The 15,231-nt window shown below is 48.2% G+C and overlaps 1 protein-coding gene across 6 annotated transcripts in view; it reads left to right on the forward strand.

Moving 5' to 3' along the window:
* Positions 1–15,231, forward strand: part of Arhgef2 (Rho/Rac guanine nucleotide exchange factor 2) — a 48,713-nt gene that overhangs the window by 12,035 nt on the left and 21,447 nt on the right. Inside the window, exons 4-6 of one of the 6 annotated variants that reach the window (XM_005006167.4) lie at positions 5,012–5,129; positions 5,684–5,723; positions 6,886–6,979. In XM_005006167.4, coding sequence (XP_005006224.3) covers positions 5,012–5,129; positions 5,684–5,723; positions 6,886–6,979 — 252 coding nt within the window. Of the gene's footprint in view, positions 1–5,011; positions 5,130–5,683; positions 5,724–6,373; positions 6,601–6,682; positions 6,701–6,885; positions 6,980–11,156; positions 11,181–11,977; positions 12,186–12,309; positions 12,460–15,231 lie in introns of those variants that run through there. The other 5 variants (XM_005006166.4, XM_013158754.3, XM_013158755.3 and 2 more) reach the window with 5 other exon arrangements.

Consider the following 15,231-nt stretch of genomic DNA (forward strand, 5'->3'; position numbering starts at 1 on the left):
CCTAGATCCTGTCTCAAACCAGGATCTGAAAACACATGGGCTCTGCGACACCCTGGGTGTGCTGAAGTCTCTGCCTTTGCAGGATTCAACACCCCAGCTGCTGAAGGTCACTTCCCGTCCAGCTCAGCCTGGGCCCAGAATCCCAACCTTAGCCTCATTATTGGGAGAGAGGCCAGGAGAAGGGGACTGTCAGGGAAGCAGCAAGAACATACTTCTATTCCATCACCTGCTTTTCTCTATCTAAATCTATGCATGTGTGTCTCCCCCAACCAACACACATGCACACACACTTTAAGGGGCTAGAGTACAAAGAATAGGATTTTGAGTAGGGCAGGATGGTGCATAAAGATCAGAAGTGGTGCAGGTTCTCACTAGGCCCTTAGTGAGACCTGTCTTAAAATAAAATATATAGGAGCTGGGGATTTAGCTCAGCGGCATAAGTGCCTGCCTTGCAAGCAGGCAGTCATGAGTTCGATCCCTGGTACCAGTAAAAATACAAAAAAACAAAACAAAACAAAAAATATAAATAAGGGCTGTGAAGGTAGCTTAGTGTGAAAGCCCTGAACTCAATTCCTAGTAATGAGAAAAGAAACTTAAAAAAAGGAAGGAAAGATCTTGAAGTCTGACTCCTAGATTCTCCATTTGCCAGCTGAGCAGTTTATCTTTCTGAAACTTAGAATAATAAAACCCTGAGTCCTTGTTTTGTTTCTTAAGATGAGATTTTGGTGTTGTCCAGGTTACTCTCAAACTCCTTTACTCAACTGATCCTCTTGCCTCAGCTTCCTGCTTACTGGGATTACAGGGGTTTCCACCATACCTGGAATCTAAAGCTCTTTTTGTTTTGTTTTTGTTTTTTTGTGTTTTTGAGGCAGGGTCTCACTATGCAGCCCAAGCTGGCCTTGAATTCACTTTGGAGGCCAGGCTAGGCTCACAGTGATCCCCTTGTTTCCAGCTCCCAAGATTACAGGGGTACACCACCACTCTCAGCTTTGTTTTTGTTTTTTGTCTTTTTCGTTTTTATGGGTACCAGGGATCGAACTCACACGACTGCCTGCTTGCAAGGCAGGCGCTTATGCCGCTGAGCTAAATCCTCAGCCCCTTTGTTTTTGTTTTTTGAGACAGAATTTTACTATGTAGTTCAGACTGGTTTTGATTCACTGTGTAGACCAGGCTGGCCTAGAACTTACAGTTATCCTTCTGGGTCAGCCTCCCAAATGCTGGGATTATAGATGTGCCTCCTACCCCCACCAAAAAACCCCTATCTTTTAAAGTTGCAATTTGATAATTTTAAAAATAGCCAGATAGTTGTAGCTACCTTGAAGGCTCAAGTAGGAAGATGAACTAGGGATTTGAAGTGAGCCTAGACAATAAATATAATGAGACCTTCTCAAAAATAAAAAAGATGTTATGATTTCTATTTCAAACTGGGTATAATGGCACATGCCTCAACTCAGGAGGCTAAAGCAAGAGTATCATGGGTCCCACAAGATAGCAAAAGTAACAAGGGAAAAAGACAAGCCTCTTTCTGTCCCTTATGTTAAACGTAGGTTACTGGACCTATAGCAGGTATAGCCCTCATACCCTTAATTTTAGCCAGAACTATACCATACCAATCAGTGGACTAATTTACTACTCATGTACCCTTGCACCCAGCATCACACGCTCTAGATTCAGCCATCTCTGAAAAGCCCAGCTCCTCATGACTGTATGAGGGTTTGGGGGGACATGTAGGCACAAGCCATAACAATTATCATGAAGACTACCACTGTGAACAGTCTTGTATATGACTTTTGGCACATTTGCCAGAATTTCTTCAGGATATAAATCTCTGAGTAGAACTGTGGTGCTGGAGTATGCATGCTGCATTTGCATAATATGACAAATTGTATTCTATTCCCATTTCAGTATGATACGAGTTCCTTCTGATTTATGTCCTACTCAACCTTTTGTGACATTAGACTTTTCTTCCTCTTCTTTTACTTCTTTCAGTGCTAGGGATTCGACCCTTCTCCCTGGGCTGTATCCCAGGCCTTTTTTATTTTGAGACAAGGTCTCACTGAATCACTAAGTTGTGCAGGCTAAGCTCCAGTATATGATCCTACTGCCTCAGCTTCCCAGTGTTGGGAGTTCAGGTATTTGCCACCACACCTGGCTCATTGCCATCTTAATTTGAATTATTGTTATTACAAATATACTTGCAAATGTTTTCATATGTGAATTGATCTTGTGTGTTTCCTTTTCTGTGAAGTTTCTGTTCACGTTGTTAGTCTTCTTCTTCTTTTTTTTTTTTTTTGGTCTTTTTGAGACAGGGTCTCTCTATGCAGTTCAGGCTGGCCTTGAGCTCACTTTGTAGCCCAGGCTGGTCTGGAACTCGCAAGGATGCTCCCACCTCACCCTCCCAAGTGCTGGGAATACAGGTATGAGCCATCACACCCGGCTAATATCCTATTTTAATGGAGCATGTGCTCTTAATTTAGACCAAGTACTGTATTTTATTTATTTATTTATTTACTTACTTATTTTTTAATTTGTCAGTATTTTTTAAATTTGTCAGTATTTTAATGGTTAGTACTGCTTGGTCATATTTAAGAAATCTTAATAAGGGGCTGGGGATTTAGCTCAGCGGCATAAGCACCTGCCTTGTAAGCAGGCGGTTGTGAGTTCGATCCCTGGTACCGATAAAAATGAAAAAGACAAAAAAAAAAAAAAAAAAAAAAAAGAAATCTTAATAAATAAAAATTTTTTAAAAATCTTGCCTATACCAAAGAATGATGTCATTTTCTCCAATGATTTCTTCTAGATGCATTATTATTTTAGCTTTTCACATTCAGATTTGCTTTTTTTGCAATTTTTGGATTTTATAAAGTCAAGATTTTGTTTTGTTTTCCCATATAATTACTAGTTGCTACATTATCATTTATTTTAAAAACCTTACTTTTTTCAGTGACTGGTTGTGGTATCTTTATTGAAAATTATTTGTGTGAGTCTATTTTTAGGCCCTTATTTCTCTTCTCTCTTTTCTTTCTTTTTTGTTTTGTTTTGCTTTTTATTGTGGTGTTCTGAGGCAGGGCTTTCTGTAGTTCAGGCTGGCCTTTAACTCACTGTGATCCTCCTGCTTCTGCCTCCCAAGTGCCAGAACCATAGGCAAGTGCCACCATGCCAGCTTTTGGGGTGTGCAAAAAGCTATTACAGTTTGGTAATGTTTTGTGTGGGAATTTTGAACTTATGGCTCATAATTTTTTTTTCTGTTTTACTGTCCATTTGTAGTTTGAGAATCAAGGATATACTTGCTTTATAGACAGAGTTGAAATATTTCTGTTTTTTATATTTGTTTTCTATTATTTGGAAGAATTTTTAGATGTTGGTGATCTGTTCTTGAAAGATCTCCCCAGAGTGGTTTTTTTTTTTTTTTCTTTTTCTTTTTTTTTGGTACCAGGGGGATCGAACTCACGACCTAATGCTTGCCAGGCAGATGCATATGCCACTGAGCTAAATTCCCAGCCCTCCCCAAAGTGGTTTTTTTTTTTTTTTTTTTTTTTTTTTCCCTTTTTATCAGTACCAGGGATCGAACTCAGGACTGCCTGCTTGCAAGGCAGGCGCTTATGCCGCTGAGCTAAATCCCCAGCCCACCCAAAGTGTTTTTATTTGATTTTACTTATAGGAAGATTGCTGGGCACGGTGGCACTTGCCTGTGTCCCAGCACTGGGAAGGCTGAGGCAGGAGGATTGCTGCAAGTTTGAGGCCAGCCTGGGCTATGAAGTGAGTTCAAGGTCAGCCTGAACTGCATAGTCAAAGCCTGTCTCAGGCTTTGACTTCATCTCTTCATCAAAGAGATGAAGAAGAAGAAAACATAAAAAAAGGAATATTTACTCATTCCTTTTCTTTCTTCTTTTTTGATACCAGGGATCAAACTTACAACCTTGCACTTACCAGGCAAGCACTGGCCCCTTATTCCATTTCTTTAACAAGATCCTTCAGACTTTCTATTTCTTTCTGATTGAGCTCTAGTATATATATTTGTGTGCTCTTGCTCTTTAGTAAGCATTGGTTTGTTTGCATTGCAACATTATTGGTGTGAAATTACAGGTAGTATTCCTTTTAATACACTGCTTGTTCTGCACTTAGAGCCACCTTTCCTTTTAAGTTTATTTGTGCTTTTTCTCTTTCTCTCTTTTATCAAAGAGATTCTATTTGCCTATTCTTAAAGCACAACTGTTGGCTTTATCAATCCCTTCTATCTTACCTTTGTTTACTAGTTAAGTGATTTTATCTTTATTATATGCTTTCTTCTGGTTTGTTCTATCTTTTTCTAACTTCTTACATTGGTGAGCTCATTAATTTCAGCTATTAAAAATTTTCATATACACATTTAAAAATTTTTATTTTGATTAATACATGTTTGTAGTACTAATATTATGTTCATCACGAGAAGCTGGTACATGTGCTTAAATACATTTTAATTCTTTTTATGTCATCTTTCCCTTTTCTCCTTTCCCTGGTCCTTCCATATCTTGGTCTCATTACCATTTGCGAAAGGTCAATCTCCCTATTTCCTATTTATTATTTATACTTTGAGTTTCTCATATAAGAGAAACTTTTTGATATTTAAGCTTGAATGCCTGATTTATTTCAGTTAATATTATTGTCTCAAGGTGTACCCATTTTCTTACAGATAACTTAAGTTTATCGTTTTTTTTTTTTTTATAATCGTTACCGGGGATCGAACTCAGGACTGAGCTTGCAAGGCAGGCGCTTATGCAGCTGAGCTAAATTCCCAGCCCCTAAAAATACTTTTAAAAAGAGGGAAAGCCTGTGTTTACCGCAGCAGAGCAATGGTTGAATGATAGAAAAGACTGCCCAGCTACTGCAAGTGGAATATTCCAGATGTGTGGGGAGTGGGGAAGGCTGGAAGGTCTGGATGTGAAGAACCAGTCCCTGGCCAAGAGGGGCCCATGGATGGGAGAAGATGGGTGAGAGAAATTTCTGCATGAAGATTCTCATATGATTCTAGGGTCAGGGCTCCTGGCATCGATCTACAGAGTCTCTGGACCACTTGACTACCCACATGCTTTGCAAGTCTGTATCAATGAGTGGCATCAACTGCCTCCTGGACTACTCAGATGGAGAGGGTGAGTGAAAGTGGAGAGCAAAGCAGTGGAGCCCCTTCCCCAATCCTCTTCATCCCTGATCCTCAGAACCAACTGCTTAGGGTCCAAATGCTCTAGGTTATCTCTGACCGCACAATCTTAGAATCCCCACAAATGCCTTAAATGAGATCTTAATTCAGGACTCTGACTTTCCAAGACTCCCCTGTCACTGAAGGCAAGGCATAGGACTGAGTGAGGTTCTCCAGCCTTCTCCATCACTAGAGGTGAAGGGCAGTTCCCTCTCAAGATAGAGAGTTGGGAATTCAGTGTGAAATCTCAGCCTACCTCATGCACCTGAGACACAGCCAGAGCATAGGCCTTTTTCACAGAACCCTAGTCCCAAATTCTTTAGCTCTGCTCTGCTCAGACACCGCCCTTTATTCCTGCTTCTCAGCACCCGCCCTCAGGAATGGCGTCACAGGCACCTGTAGCCTGGGAACCTGATCCAGGTGGAGAGGGTGGGGGAGGCAGCCCTGGGCGCCTTTGTCTGGCTTTAACTAGACCTGGACACTTCTCTTGTCTTTTTGTATTGGCAGGAAATTTGTCCCCGTCCTCTGCCACTGACCTCGGCACTCGGTGAGTTTGGGGGACTCAGAGCCCTTCAGAGGCCTAGATAGGGGAGGAGGGATGGATCTGGGCCCTGGATTTTGTAGCCCCAAGGATCTCTTGCTCCTTGAAATACTGTTTCCCTTAACATTTCTGATTAGAGGTCTCCAAGTGGCCTCCAGTCTGACATGCATAAATTTACCCTTTTTCTGAGCTTCAAGATAGCCCCAAGGGATGGGGCGTGAAACTAGGGAAACAAAAGGAATAGCCGGATGGCAGGGTGTCAGTGATACAGACAGCCCCTCACTGTCAGTAGTGACATAATGGTGAGTGGTGATGGGCCTGTGGGGCAGTGTTGGCTGGGGCTCTGGATGGCTGAGATACTTGACCAGTGGAGAATGGCCTTAGGGGTGTGATGCCAGGGCTACAGAGCTTCCAGAGAGGACAGGGTAGTTCAGGAGTTAGAAGGGAGGCCAGGCGATCTCACTAACCATGTAAACAAGCACGAGAAATCAGCACCTGTTTATTTGGCGCCTCTGGCTGAGGCCACAGGAGGAAGGGAAGCATTCTAACAGTGTAGTGGGCCCTTTAAGATAACAGGCTCTGATTTGTGGTCCTGAAATTCTCCAGCTGACACATCCTCCTGGCTCTAGGCTTAGCATTAGCTCATGGGATGGGGCTGATGAAATCCCAGGAAATTCAGTCCTTACTGGCTTTAGGCCCAGAGGCCTCTCAAAACAACAGAGGGTCGGCACACAAGCTTCTTGTTCTGAGAGGGGAAAATGCCCCCCTGGAGGGACCTCACCCAGTTCCACTTCCGTTGGGGAGTACAGAGAGAGGAGATTGGACCTTCCCATTCTGTTCAGTCTGTCCTGTCTAGTCCATTTCCACCCAGAGCCTGGATTAGGTAGGAGGGCAAGTCTGCTTGGATCTGGGAGGAGCTTGGAGTTTTCCTCATTAGTAAAGGGGCTTAGAAAGCTGAAGTGTCCACATCCAGGATTTAGGAGGTGGGGGTTGTTTTTCTTTCCATCCTTTCTCTCTTTCACTCACTCTTTCTCTTAGAGCCTGTGTTCCTATCTCCAGTCCCTGTCTACTGGGCAGGACACCTTTGTCCACCATTTGTCTGGGGAGAGCCTTTTCTTTTTTTTCACCTTTGTCTCCATCTCTTCATCTCTTCTTTTGCTCTCTGCAGCTGCAGCCAGCTGGAAGGAGGCTTGGGCACCTGGGCAGGCTCCTCCTTGCGACGGACCTTCAGCTTCCTCCTGGGCATGACCGGCAAGGCTAAGGTAGGAGTTGGTGGGGGAAGCAGGGAGCCTGGGGCCTCCCCAGTTTCCTTCCTCGGAATCCCACCGTGTCACCCCTCCCTAACTCTCCTCAATAGAGACTCAGAGCAAGGGGCTGGGGGTTTAGCTGAGCGGCATAAGTGCCTGCCTTACAAATGTGTGGATGTGAGTGAATAAGGGGTAAGGGGATTCCCTTACCGATAAAAAAGAAATAGGGACTCAGAGCAGTGACTCAGAGTTTAAGAGGACATATGCCATCTCTCTCATCCTGTATCTGTGTCCCAGTAAATCACCTATTTTCTGTTTCCCTGCGTCTTCAGTTTAGAAACCAGCCGTGAATAGCTGGAAGAGGAAAAAGGGCAGGAATCTCAGAAGCTGAAGAATGACCTAGTCTTTCCTCACTTTAGCCCTCATGTAGCTAAGAGGGGGCAGCAGGAATCTTACCTACTACATATAATAATTACAGCAATACTTTCTTCTTCGTGGAATATTAGAGTTTGCAAAGTACTTTTACACTCATAATTTTATGGGTGGATACAGCAGCCAAAGGAGTTGAAATAAGCCCATAGGCACTGTAAAAGCTAGGAAAATATATGATTATAAAGCAGATGCACACAGTACATGTGTGGCCAAGTGCTCTCTGATCCCAGGGAGTGGAACACATTGCTCTTTTCCTTGTCATCAATCCTCAGCTCTGGTGAAACCAGCAGCTCTGCCTGTAGTTTGAATTTATTTCCACTTACTTTATTTACTGGCAGAATGGGCCATGCCCCTTTTCCTCTAATAATTTCCCCCAATTTGTATGTGCTTTCTAACCTGGGCAGCCTCTGAGCACCTAGAGAAAGGTATCATCCTCTTCACCTGAGGAGCTAGGTGATTCTTCCCCAAAGTAAGGCTGCTGCATGCATCCCTAAACCCCAGCTCTAGCCAGGGCTTTCCTCTGGGCCAGCCTCTGAGACTGGGCTCCCTTCTTCCGGGTGGGCTGGAAGCAAGTCTTGTAATTGGCACCTTCTCCACACAGGCCATGGGTGAGAAGCAGAGGCGGAGACAGGGCTGTCTCAGAACAGCAGTTGGAGGATCTTAGAGAGCTGGACCACTTCTCTTCCGGGAAGCAAAGATCTCTAGAAAACAAAACAAACCCAGAGTCCTTGGAGTTGGAGTCCCCTCTGCTCACCAACCCTGTCAGTTGGGGAAAGAGAGTCTGCTGTGGGAACTGTCCTCTTTCCTGCAGTAGGAATGCTAGAGAAAGTAGGTACTGCATAAGGGACATCCAGATCAGTTTGCTTGCTCACCTATGGCCTTAACAGCCAGGCAGGAGGTTAAGTGACCTGGCCAAGGGGAACACAGGCAGAGCTATGGCATGCACACACTGACAGGAAAGAGCTAGAGTAGGTCAGTGCAGCAGTGCAGCAAGTGGACCCTTCTTAGGCGGAGTCACTGGTCCCCGTCTTCATGTTTCCCTGTCTGCCATTCCCTAGTCCTCCCTCCTCTGGCCCTCATAAATGTAGATGCCCATTTCACTTACTCTCTCCTGGCCAGGGCAGGGCTGGTGGGAAACTGTCGGGCAACAAGAAAAGGAAGTGGCTCATTCCTTCCCATCAGACCAACATCACACATTTGGCAAAACACTTTCCTAGAGGTCATCTTGTGTAATTCTTATAACAACTCAGGCAAAGATAAGTATTTTAATCTCCAGTTTACAGACAAGATAACATACAGACTACTTGCTTGCCCAGGATCTCACAGCTAGTATGAGGAGGGGCTATGCCACCATATTGCTTCTGCCTCTCAGTCAAGCCAACACCGAGGTTCAGCCGTCCTTTTTTCCACCAGTTTCTCCTGGGTGCCTCTGGTGGTAGTTATGCCTCAATTTCCCCACCCAGAACAGGCCAGGTCCAGAGTAGGGAGAAGAAATGCAGACCTATGCTGGACAGTGCAGAGCCAGTTTCTTGTTAACTCTAGGATTCTTGCTGCTCACTGCTGCCAAAACTGACAACTGATTCCTTACCTGGAACTTTCTCTCTAGTCCTGAACAAAATTTCTTTTTACCGGTACCAGGGATCGAACTCACAACTGCCTGCTTGCAAAGCAGGCGCTTATGCCACTGAGCTAAATCCCCAGCCCCCTAAAATTTCTTGTTTTCTCCTCTCCCTGGGGGTGAGGGGTAGGGGAAGAAATGCTCCATACTGGGGATTGAGCACAGGGTTTTGTGCATGCCAGACATACACTCTACCACTGAGCTACATCCCCAGACCTTTGACCCTGAAATGGGAAGAGCATGTTGTCAGGTTAAAAGGGCTAAAGAAAGTGGTAGCCACTTTTAGTTTCTGGAAGGCATGTTGCCTTTGTGAATGTAACAATAATTTCTGAAAATCTGAAACATATTACTGGATAGGAGTAGAGGGAGAGTTGAAGCAAAGGGGAATCGCCAAGGAGGGAGAGGTGTTCACTTCAAGAAGTACAGAAACTGGAATCTTGGTTAAGCTTAGCTCACTGCATGGTTTTTATTTCTTTTTTTTTTTTTTTTTTTTTTTTGGTACCGGGGATTGAACTTACAACTTTGCGAGTACCAAGTAGGTGCTTATGCCACTGAGCTAAATCCCCTGTCCAATGCATCTGTTTTTTTTTTTTTTTTTTTTTTTTTGTCTTTTTCGTTTTTACTGGTACAGGGGATTCAACTCACGACTGCCTGCTTGCAAGGCAGGCACTTATGCCGCTGAGCTAAATCCCCGGCCCGCAATGCATCTATTTTTAAAGATAATTTTCTTTAGCTTCCCCTCTTCTATTCTTCTTTTATTAAGCTCTTAAAAGGACCATGAGCTGGGCATGGTGGCACATGCCTATAATCCCAGCACTTGGGAGGCTGAGGCAAGAGGATCACTGAGTTTGAGACCAGCCTAGGCTACAGAATGAGTTCAAGGCCAGCCTGAACTGCACAGTGAAACCCTGTCTCAAGAGACAAAAAAAGAAAAGGACCAAGAGGGCATAGAGTGAAGGGCAGCATAATGAACAGTAGCTCAGATGGACAGTGAGCTAAAGATTGGAATAGGAGACAGAAAAAGGACTGCAGAGTGAAATATATCTTTTTCTTTTCTTTCTTTGGTACAGGTATTAGGGATTGGACCCAGGGCCAACATTCCCATGAGCCACATTCCCAACACTTTTTCATGTTTTGTTTTGAGACAGGGTCTTGCTAAGTTGCCTATAATGGGCTAGAACTACTTACAATTCTCTAGCCTTAACCTCCCAAAGTACAGTGATTACAGATGGTGTGCATGATGCCTAGCTTCCACTTTTTTCATAGAAACCCTCTGTGTACTTAGAAATTCCTCAGAGGCTGGGGTTCAAGAATGAGATTTATTGAGTATGCAGGTGGAGTTGGGCCCTTTAAAATTCTGTCAGCTGTCAGTACCTCAGGCCTAGGAGAAAAGCTGAGGTGTTGGCCCAGACTTGGTCTCAGGGTCCCCAGTGGGTGGAGCCACAAGGCCAGGATTCTGGCCTGTGGCTGCCTGTTTTTAAATTTAGTACATTCCTTAGCCTTGGCTGACCACGGAGGGGGAGGTAAGTCTGGTGTTCTGGAGTCAAGGCACCTTGGAACTGCTGGTTTCAGCGAGTTCTCTGGCCTTCCCACAGTGGCCCGCAGGTGCCAGCCTAGAGGAAGCAGCTTTTGGCCTGGGAAAGTTCTTTCTGCTTCTAATTGTCTTCTGACCTGGAATGGACTTGGTTTATTTCCTCTCCCCTTTTCCTGGCATTTGCTATATGAGGCTCTTAAACAAGAGAATAGGTGAGGAAGGTGAAGGTTGAGTTGCTAGGCAGGAGGAGAAGCCAGAGGAGCAGCGTGGGGGTGGTGCTGGGGGTGAAGAGCCCAGCAGGCTTAGCCAGTGGTGAGGCAGTGGAGCCCAAAATAGAGGCAGAGACTAAAATTAGCACCTACAAGAGTGCTAAGTTGGGCTTGAAACCTGCAGCCCATCCTGCTGCTCTGCTGGTGGCAAGCAGCTGGTGGACCTAGGTTATCCGGACCCATACTTTGGGACCAGAAGCTGACCGGACTCCGCAAACAGAGTATGCTTTGTCCTGGCCCTCTTAGAGAAGTAAGAGACCCCCAGAGGTGGAAATGAAAAGCAATGTTAGTGACTGCAGTCAGAATGGAGGAGCAACTTTTCCAGTAACAGATCACCAACCGTGAAGGTTGGCTCAGCGTCCGGTAGGATCACAGCCCCACCTCTATGGGGTTTTCCACGGAGGGACTAACCTCAAGGGCAGGCTGTTTTCTAGTCGTTGGTTCCAGCTTGGACTTGGAACAGCAAAAGCAGAGGTTAAACATCTGAAAAAGACAGCTTCCTTAGCTTCCTAGCTTGCAGCAAAGGTGGCAAATCAGCCAAGCCCCCTCCCCCAGATGGCAGGGGCGGAGCTAGGAGGATAAGCAGAATGTGGTCTGAAAGGGACCAGCGAGGTGGAGGCTGTGGGAGAATCGTCTCCTCGCCATTCCTTGACTTCTGGGAGTGAATCCTCTCCATTAAATCTATGAAAGCCCTAGTTTTTAGTTGATCTGGGACCTCCCCTCTCTCATCACCCCTCCCTTAGTCGTAAAAGAGGTCCACAGTTGCCCGCTTTGATGGGCCCTGAAGGCCAGGAAGGAACTGGCCCCTGGTTCCCTGGAGAGCGGGAGCGGATGGAATCCTCCTCCAGCCTGCGGGTCTTTGAGACTAAAGTTGCACGGTGGGGGAGGGGAAGGAGAAAGAAGATCAGAGGTCCGGCGAGGCCCGTGGGCCCGAGGACCGGTGAGTTTTAGAAAAGCAGAACTAAGAGGTGGGTTGTTATGGCTAAAGGGCGCCTTCAGGCGCTGTAGGGAAAACAGGCAGAGGGGCTCCTCAAGCCTGTCCAGGGACCCCGTCCTTCAAACTGCCCCAGTGCAAACCCTGGCGTCCGGTGCGCGCTGGCAGCAACCCGCCCTCCGCTCCGCCTCCCCCCTTCCTGAGCTGGGGCAGGCGGGGGAGGAGACTCGGGTTTGAGGAACTGGCGCTGGGTGCTGGCGAGGGGAGTCAGACTTCCTGTCCCCGGCACCGACGTGTGCGGGCCCCTCCCCTCCCCCACTACGCGGGACCCCTGGGTCCACGCCGTGCCCCCCGGCTCCCCGCCTCGGACTATGTCTCGGATCGAGTCCCTCACGCGGACGCGGATCGACCGGAGCAGAGAGCTGGTGAACAAGGTGGGCTCCCGGGCCCCGCCCCGCACACCCCGACCCGCTCCCGCCGCGCGCCCCTTGTTTCCGCTTGCTTCCTGGGCGCGGAGCGCGCGGAGCTGAGGCGGCGGGATGGGGGGTGGGGACTGCGAGCGAGCGGCCGCGAGGGGGCTGGGGCGACGGCGTCCCGCTCTCCTGACGATCCGCGCCGAGTCCCTGGAGAGGCTGAAGCGGACTCTGGGCGGGCGCTCGGAGCCGGCTGAACCGGGTGCTTGAGGCCGCTGGGACGAAAGTTTTTCGGGTAAGGGACGGAGCGGGAAGAGGGAGGCGCGCACACCGGTCGGCGCGTGGGAGTTCGCCGCACTCGCAGCGCCAGGGTTCTGCGTTCGGGGCGCTCGCGGATGCTCCTTCACCCCGGACTCTGGCTCGGTGGGACCCCTTTGTCCCCGCCATCCGGGCGGAGGGACGGGAGGGCTGGTTTCTTAGCTTCCTCCCACCGCCGCCGCCACCACCATCACCACCCCTCCAAGACAAAAGTCAGCTCCTCCTCTCCGCGCAAATGGACTTTCCAGCAGTGATTCAGTTCTCCCCTAGGGTGGGCGGGTGGCTTGGGGTCCGGATGGCGCAGGGTTACTTCCCCTAGGCTTCACTCTCAGGTGCAGGGAGCATAGGTCTTTGTGTGACTGGAAACCATTCCTCTCCACGGCCCATCCTGTGCAGAATACAGGGTAATGGTCCCCACCCCCTGCAGCTCCTCTGGCTTCCCAGCTCCTAGAAATACCCTCAGCTAACAGGACACTCTGTTCCTGCTCCCTCCACCTCCTTCAGCTCTTGTTCTTTTTTCTGCTCTTGTTGGGGACCCTCACCTGTCATCCTGAGTCCACACACACCCCTTCTGACCTCTCGGCCACTCCTTTCCAAGCATCCATTTATCAGTGCCTTTGTACCCAGGCCCCCTCCCAACTGTGGTGATCTCTCCCCACCCCAACCCCCAGGAAATGAGGCTGACTTGTGAGTGAGAGCCAGAGGGAAGTGGTGCTTGCAGAAATCACCTCTTCTGGGGCACCCACACTGAGCCCGTTTTCAGAAAAGCTGCCTTAATTTTCAGCACTGGCTTCCCTTCCTGTCCAGGGAACTGCCCTGTGCCTAGGCTGACTGATTACAAGAGAACAGGATCCCTTGGTATCCTCTGGGGAACGGGGACCCCCATCTCCATCTCCATCCTAGCTTCTATGGCCGGGGTGCCTGTCCTGATGCTCAGTTGGGAGTGGGTCCATCAAGAGGTGGAGGGCAGGCAAGGAAGGAGAGGGTAGCACTTTTCTTAGCAGGTTGAGGTTCTGCTATCCGGAAAGCAACTGGGGATTTGAGTTGCACCAAAGACAAACAGAGGCCTGGTGTCAGATGGCTGAAGTGTGGTGGGACAGCAGGGTGGCAGACAGGCTCCTTCATCATACCAGGCCAGGCCCCCAAAGTCTGTTTATTTTTTCAACCGTTTGAGCTGAAACCCTGGAGTAGAGCCAAGGGGGCGGGAGAAGCTTTTTGAAACCACGGAAATTTGGTTCCACCCTAAAAAGGAAAGATGTGGGGGATCTGGGAGGGGGGCAGACCCAGTGAAGGGACTGTAGGGAAAGCTTTTGGGAAGGTAAATATTGAGGTTTTGTTTTTCATTAATGGGGAAGCTGGGAGGCTAGATATCTGGGTCCTTTGCCCTGTCCCCCCACCCCCACCCCAGCCCAAAATCTACACACAGTCCACTCCATAGTGTGGTCATTGGGGATCCTGAAGTCTTCTTTTACTCTGGACTGGCCATGGAGGGAGGGGGTTGGGAATCTGGCTGGGGCTGGGAGTTGGGGGCTGAATGGGTGGATCTGAGCGATTGGGTGGATCTGAGCAGGCCACAGGCCACCAGGAGTGCGGTTGTCAGTTTGGGCTGGTCGGAAGGGGAGGGCCACCTCCGGAAAGCTGTGGTTACAGAAAGGGGGAGTTGGTTCTTAGCCAACAAACCCTGGATCCCCTCTTTCCCCCTCCCCCAAGCACACCAGCTGTCTCATTTCTTTTTATACTGTGGTGGGAAGTGGAGGGGGGCCGCTGGAAATGAGATTATTTGAGGAAGATGGTCTCCCCTGCTACCAATCTGGGGGATGGATTAGGGGTGAGTCCAGGTGTCCTCCCCCCTCCCCATCCTGCCTTATTCCTCAGACTTCCTCACAGAAGGAGGAATTTAAGTGTAACCTGCCTCTTTCTCCTTTTCTCCCTCATAGGGTCTTTCTGTGTAGCGCCCCCCCTCCGTCTGTGCTTCCTTTTTCTGTTCACTCCATTTCTATTCTTCCTGGCTGCCTTCAGTTCTCCACCCTCTTCATTCTCTCTGCTCTAGTTCCTGTCTCCTCAAGCACTAAAGCTCACAAGTTCCCTTTCTCTCTTTAGTCCACTGCTGTCGTGTCCTTTCCCCAAGCCCTAATCTTCAGATCCCTCAGAACAAAGGGTCCTTTTCTGCCAAGCAGGTGCCAGAGATCCAGGGATGGCTCTGGGAGGTGGGGGTTTCTTTGGGATCCCCAGGAACCCAGCATTGGAGTGTGTGGTGGGCAGGTGAAAGCCAGTGAGGAGGAAGACTCTTTGTTTGTTTGGAGCACTGGAGAGGTGGCTGGCTTTGTGTAAAGGACTAGGGGTGTAGTGGAACCAGGCTGGTTGAACCCAGGAGGGAGCTGAGAACTGACAGTTTTGGAGGAGAGTTGAGGAACTAGAGGTCCTCTGGGAGGCTGAGGCTTTTGGGGGCATAGAAAAAAATTTTAGGAGTCATGAAGGTTAAGCAAATGGCTGAGGCCATGGGGAGGAGCAGGGATGGAGAAGAAAGGGGGAAGCTTAGGGAAGCCACTGCCTGAGTACATGAGGGACACTTGAATGGTGCCTAGGGAAGAACCTGCTGGGGGCTACCACGGGCGTCATGGATAGGATCTTAGTCCCACTGGTTCTGAAATGGTGACTTTGGGATCAGGAGGGAGACAGATCTGAATTGTGAATGCTGTGTGTGTGTGTGTGTGTGTGTGTGTGTACGCGCGCACGCGCGCGTGTTACT

The sequence above is a fragment of the Cavia porcellus genome, unplaced genomic scaffold (assembly GCF_034190915.1).
Source record: "Cavia porcellus strain 051 isolate PalLab524CR breed Dunkin Hartley unplaced genomic scaffold, mCavPor4.1 scaffold_6, whole genome shotgun sequence".
Lineage (NCBI taxonomy): Eukaryota > Metazoa > Chordata > Mammalia > Rodentia > Caviidae > Cavia > Cavia porcellus.